The 6,000-nt window shown below is 34.6% G+C and overlaps 1 protein-coding gene across 1 annotated transcript; it reads right to left on the reverse strand.

Annotated features, from left to right (window-relative positions):
• Positions 1-1,699: 1,699 nt before the first annotated feature.
• LOC111882969 (choline-phosphate cytidylyltransferase 1) lies at positions 1,700-5,431 on the reverse strand. The gene is made up of 8 exons (XM_023879329.3): positions 5,162-5,431; positions 4,368-4,481; positions 4,199-4,294; positions 3,820-3,862; positions 3,035-3,190; positions 2,836-2,916; positions 2,170-2,280; positions 1,700-2,038 (listed from the first exon to the last, which is right to left on the reverse strand). Exons 1-8 carry the CDS (start codon positions 5,293-5,295, stop codon positions 1,871-1,873), a joined length of 903 nt encoding a protein of 300 aa, XP_023735097.1. The 5' UTR covers positions 5,296-5,431; the 3' UTR covers positions 1,700-1,870.
• Between the last annotated feature and the right edge of the window lie 569 nt (positions 5,432-6,000).

Here is a 6,000-nt window from a genome sequence, read left to right on the forward strand (position 1 = left end):
GAGATGCAACAGCTTTTATGATGATAGTTGGTTCACGTATATCTCCTCGAGTGAACTGACTACGCCATGCAGTTGGACATTTTTCCCAAGCCACATGCGTACAATCTAGACTGCCAAGCATACCCGGAAATCCATGCCTCTCTTCATGAGCCGAATATAATCTCTCAATATCACATTGAGTAGGTTTGCGCAAATATTCTTCGTGAAAAACCTCATAAACACATGCAAAAAACCAATCTACACATTCAACCGCGGTCCTCTCGGATACTTTCAAGTATTCGTCAGATGCATCAAATGTTATACCGTATCCCAAATACCTAAGAGCAGCCGCACATTTTTGTATACTACTAAAACTCATTCTTCCTCTAGCGTCGGGTTTTGTTTGAAAAAATCATTACGAGATTCCAAAACATTACTAATACGTAAAAATATAGCCTTATTTAAACGGAAACGACGTTCGAAGGAGTCGTCATTATAAAGACAATTATCAGCAAAGTAATCACGTACCAATAAGTCGTGTGCGGCTTGACGATCACGACTGACGACCGCCCTTGTACGAGCTGCATTCGAATTTTCTTCGTTATGAATGTGTTGCACAACGTTGAAGAATGTGTCGACGAATTCTACGTCGTCATCCGAGTCAAAAGCTTTTAAAAATTCAATATGTTTTGTGGAATCTATGTATAGGTGTTTTGTGGTTTTAGAGAATGAAGATTAGAATGAGATGTAAGTTTGGTGAAAATAGAAGGTTTATTTATGTAGTGAATTGAGTTTGAAATATATATATATATATATATATATATATATATATATATATATATATATATATATATATATATATATATATATAAACAAACGGGCAAAATAGTCGTTCGACGGCCATATAAACCAACAACCAATCACCTACTGCGTTTGATTTCGTCGTCGGGAACACGGATGTGCACGACCACACCCGACCACGAAACGTCGGGGGGGTGTGCACGAGACTTTCTCGTGGCCAGCTAGACCATGATTTGCTTCGTGGTATGTATACCACAAGGTCTTATAACATAGTTTTGGACTATTAGTATTTTTCTCATCCATTTTTTCTTTAATTTGATTATTTGTGTTGATTAAATATGTTAGAAAATCCGGAAAAAAAAAGAACATAACAAATAATGACCAATATAACCATGAAAAAACATTCTAAAAACACAACTAAATGTTATTTATTATAACATAGGGACAAAAAATTTCATTTACTCGTTTTTATATACCATCACAACGTAGCTTCATACCACCACTTATGGATACTAACAATGCCTTGAAAGTTTGGAGTCTCGTGCAGAATTTTATACAAGTTGTCCAAGGATTAAGCACTGACAATGTGACACTCTAAAATATTGTCGGTATGATTTAGATAAATTACCATTCGGCTGGTGCAGTTTATCATTTTTTTTTAAGCTTTGGCTTTTAAAAAGTTATTTTAACATGTGCATTGGAGCTAAACCTATCTTCAATAATGTGAAGAAAGACAGAAAGTGTTGGTCTAGAAGTATCTAGGGACAATAGTCTTTTCATTTGTACATGATACCACATTTGAGTCCTACATGTCCTCGCAAAATCAAATGGATATATGTAATAAAAAACTAAGTTGATGAGGTTTAGTACAAAAAACCTAACCAGATGACCAAAAACAATATCAAACAAAGTGTCAAAATAGTCCAAAACATAACTTCCTGTCACTTGAAACCCTTAAATTTGGTACATTTAGAAAAACCAACTGAAAATCCAAATTGCAAATTTATGATACACAGACTAAAACACGCCACGCCATTTATATCACACAAACACGTTCTATAATGTCCACACCACACAGATGTTGATTCATTCATTCTGACCCACTGGATAACTCTTCTTCATCTTCATCGGTGCTATAATCATAATAATATTCATCTTCATCTTCTTCCTCTTCATTATCATTATTCTCATACGTGAGTCCCCTCCTGTTTCCATTTGCCTTTAACTGTTCTTGTATTCTGTCTCTGATGGCTGTTCCCTGTAAGATTTATTAAATATATTCAGATTAGAACAGAAAAAAAAAAAAAAAAAAAAAAAAAAGAGGGTTATCACTGGATCTCAACCCTAAATATATAAGAAAGTATGGAAGAGAAAGAGAAGAAAAGAAACCATTTTGTGGCAACCCTCTTCAAACATTTCAAGGAAACCAGCAACCAAGCGATCAGCATTCTCAACCCACAGGTTATGATTCATACCAGCAGTTTTTGCAACTGTCTGGATCTGCAAGATTCAGCCAACAGGGTTATTTTGGTCAAACTGCATCTACTATTTTATATGGAATCCTTGTTCTTATCCTATTTATTTAGTATATCCCCAACCATTTATTACACAATCTAGAGTAAGTTACATTTTTGGTCACCATGTACATAGTAAGTTGATTTTTCAAAAAGTTTTTCTCTTGCAATTTATCATCCTTATTTGAAACAAAAATTGCAAGAGAAAACCTTTGGGACAAAAATTGCAAAAATCAGCTATACACAGGGACCAAAAATAGACATTTTACTTAAAAGAAAGACCAAAATCTTTACAAGAAAATCAAAGAAGGGCCAAAATCGCAAGAGAAAAACTTCTGGATAAAAATTGCAAAAAATGAGCTATACAAAGGGACCGAAATAATCATTTTACTTGGAACATGGACCAAAAATGTTACAGGAGACGCAAATAAGGACCAAAATAGAAAAATCAGCTTACTCGGGGACAAACAATGTAATTTACTCTATAATCTACAAAGTAGTATCTCTAATGTGCAGAAAATGAAATTATAAAAATACTTGCCTTCTCTTCCACCTTTTCTTGTTGTTTTTTTACTTTTTCACGCAGCTTCTTTAAACCCATATTCACTCTCAACCGCTTTTCCTAAAAAAAAAGAAACAGATGGAAACTCAAACCTCAACCTAGAAAAAGCATGAGACAACAAATCGATCTATAAAAATATAAGATAATAGGTTTTAATTAATCAATAAGAAAAACACACTTTTACATAGCTGACACCAAGATCTTTTCTTGAGTACCCTCGATCCAAGTTGCGCATCACATACTCGTTATAGTCTTTTACAATTCTCATGATTATATCTGATGTGGAAATCCCATCTGTCCGTTTTGTCTCCTTAAATCTTCCAATTGACTTCACCTAAAAAGGGTACTAATGTAAATATCGTTGATGCATCATAGTAAAGAAAGTTGACCTAAACAACAAATATGTTCAAGGAAGCAGTTTGATATTTTAAGCTGAATATTTTATGGTGGTAATTGGTATATTTAGTTTATAACATTGAAGAACTGTTTCTTTTTAACTAAATTAGCTCAATGAGTTGAGCACTAAATCTTTACAAATATACATGGCTGTTTCTTTCCGACTTAATCTGAACAAAATTACTTAATGGGTTAAGCCCAAAAAACCTGGCTTAATATATTAAGGCACTAACCCTTTACCCGTTTGTCTTTCTTCTTTTTTCCTCCCAACTCCTCTCATGTTCGTTAAAATTGATGAATATTGAGAAAAATATGTGAGGGTAAAATGGTCATTTAGTATCGATCATATAGTTTATTCAGTCTAGAAAAGAAACAGACCTCATGTATACAAAAATTTATCCAGACAGACATCATTACCCATACAACACTTAATGAAGAAAAAACCCCTAAGAAAGCTATTGATGAGTACACATGGGGGTTATATAAATATATAATAACTACATGAAGCTAATTAAATTCTGCAGAAGAAGGGGCATATGGTAATATTTAATAACAACTTCAACTTACAAATTCATAGACGTCTTTTCCAGCACCACTTGCATCGGCATAACTGATTTTAAGAAGTCAGCACACAATTAATATATCATAAGCAGTCCACAACTATATGCACCAAATTTACAACTACACAATAAAAGTCCAAATTTTCAATTAATATTTCATAACCATATGCATCGTATACATAAACACCCATGACCTTTCATGAAAAAAGAAAAGTTTGTATGCTTATATACATGAATCATGTATACATGTATATGCATGCAAAGAGAGGAATATGAAGTGTTATATGAGAAAAATGAAACTTTTTTATATATACCCCTTCAAGACAAAGAAGGCCTTGGGGGTTTGAGGAGCAAAAGGAATGCAGCTTTGGACAGGTTGACCTTACGGAAGAGAATCGTGAGCCACATAGTCTATCTGATGTTTGTCAATAAACTCTTGTGTAAGTACCCATGGTGCATCTGGAATAACTTCATCAACCCACCTGCATAACACCATTTAAGAATATCATCATAAAGTTCAATTAATACAAGCATGATATCACATATAAAACCTACTTGCAGTGGCGAAGAGATTCATAACGCTCCTTGTCAGTCATGACTGTTTTACCCTTCAGGCTGTGGGTGACTTCATCATTGCAACATCCAACAAGCAAATAAGTATTTGGAAACCTGTATTAGGATAAGATGAGAAGAGAAGTTGCAAGACCTGCACACTTTATACAAATCTAAACAGGAACAGGATGATTAACTAACACAGATCAAAGACTCATCACTCATGTACATGAATAATACTGTATCATTGACATGAATACATAGAGACAATGAGATGAGAAGTGGAATTGATGTGAGTAAAATTTCTGGAAGTGCTTTCTGCCCTAGCTAAAATCCAAGTTTGTCTAGTAAACTTTTGACTTCTTTAAACTCGTTTGAATGTATTAAGGAACTCAAAAACACGGTTACAATTTCCAAATTCATTGATACAGAGCATTAAGATCAAGAAGTAGCATGCCTTGTTATCAATTGTTATTAGATCTTCTCTGGTTCGTTAACTGAAATTTAACATATTCATTGCCATCAATGGATGCAAAGTTGAGAAGAGACTTCGAAAACTACAAGCATCTAGTTCTCTTTTCCAACCTTAATATATCGCTACACGCCGTTTCCATCCAAACACCACCATATTAAGTTAACATAATCACAATTATGAAACAGAAGTCGTATAAAGTAAGGTCAAACAAAATTTTCTCAGACACATAATCCATCGAGCAACCAAAAGCGAGATCCATATGTTCAGTACTGAATCAAAAGTTATGAAATCGATACAGGTGGGGACAGTAGAGAACACTTACGATTTTTTGGCTTGCTCAAGGGAACGAGCATGGCCGAAGTGGAAAAGGTCATATATGCCGTCGGCGTAGACACGAACTGGACGGTCGGTGGGTGGTGGAAGCATCCAATTTCTCTGTTTGTGTTCACCTTCCATGATCGACCTTGAATCCTTGATACCTTCTCGGAAGATCTTCGGGGCCTGCCCTCTTTGCTCAATGCCACAACCTACGAAAAACCCAGGCCGTGATTGCCGTAATCTTAATTACCATTATACCCCTTGTTCAAACCAGCAGGCTTCCAATCCACATATTTTTAGAGTGAAAATTACAATGATTATAATAACAAATACATTACTTTTTAGAGTAAATTACACAAATTTATAATAATAATACTTTTTTGGGGTAAATTACATCGAATTTATAATAACAAATCGTCCGGCCTTCAATCTACTTGATTCATCCTTATTTTTTTCGTTTGGAACATCTCAGAGTTTTAAACTTGCACACTTCATTTCAATTAAAGTCGACTAAGGTGTCGTTTGTTTTTTCGAAGCGAAAATGTTTGAAGTCTGCGAACCACCTCTGCAATCCTCTGTAACAGAAAAGGGGACCAAATGGCTGCAACATGTAAGAAAAAGTTTGTTTGTTTTTTAACATTTGCAAACTGCTGCAATAAGTTAAAGTAAGGTGTGAAGAGGTTTGAAGCAGATGGTCAAGTGATGCGTCACGCAGCACACGCGCAACAGTTTTTAAGTCGGAAGTCTTCTGAAAGACAAACGGCTACTGCGAAGGTGTAACATCCATAAAATTCATGAAAATTTAAAACATTTTCAAGCATCCAAAAACCATTATTTATTACA

Source organism: Lactuca sativa, chromosome 6 (assembly GCF_002870075.4).
Source record: "Lactuca sativa cultivar Salinas chromosome 6, Lsat_Salinas_v11, whole genome shotgun sequence".
Lineage (NCBI taxonomy): Eukaryota > Viridiplantae > Streptophyta > Magnoliopsida > Asterales > Asteraceae > Lactuca > Lactuca sativa.

Bases quoted from the DNA above. Each gene is read 5' to 3' on its own strand.
- LOC111882969 (XM_023879329.3), bottom strand. From the start codon at position 5,295: ATGGAAGGTGAACACAAACAGAGAAATTGGATGCTTCCACCACCCACC. The intron at 4,295-4,367 runs GTAGGTTTTATA...GGTGTTATGCAG, and splicing joins GAATCTCTTCGCCACTGCAA to GTGGGTTGATGAAGTTATTC. The intron at 2,039-2,169 runs GTTTCTTTTCTT...TAAATCTTACAG, and splicing joins AAGAGGGTTGCCACAAAATG to GGAACAGCCATCAGAGACAG.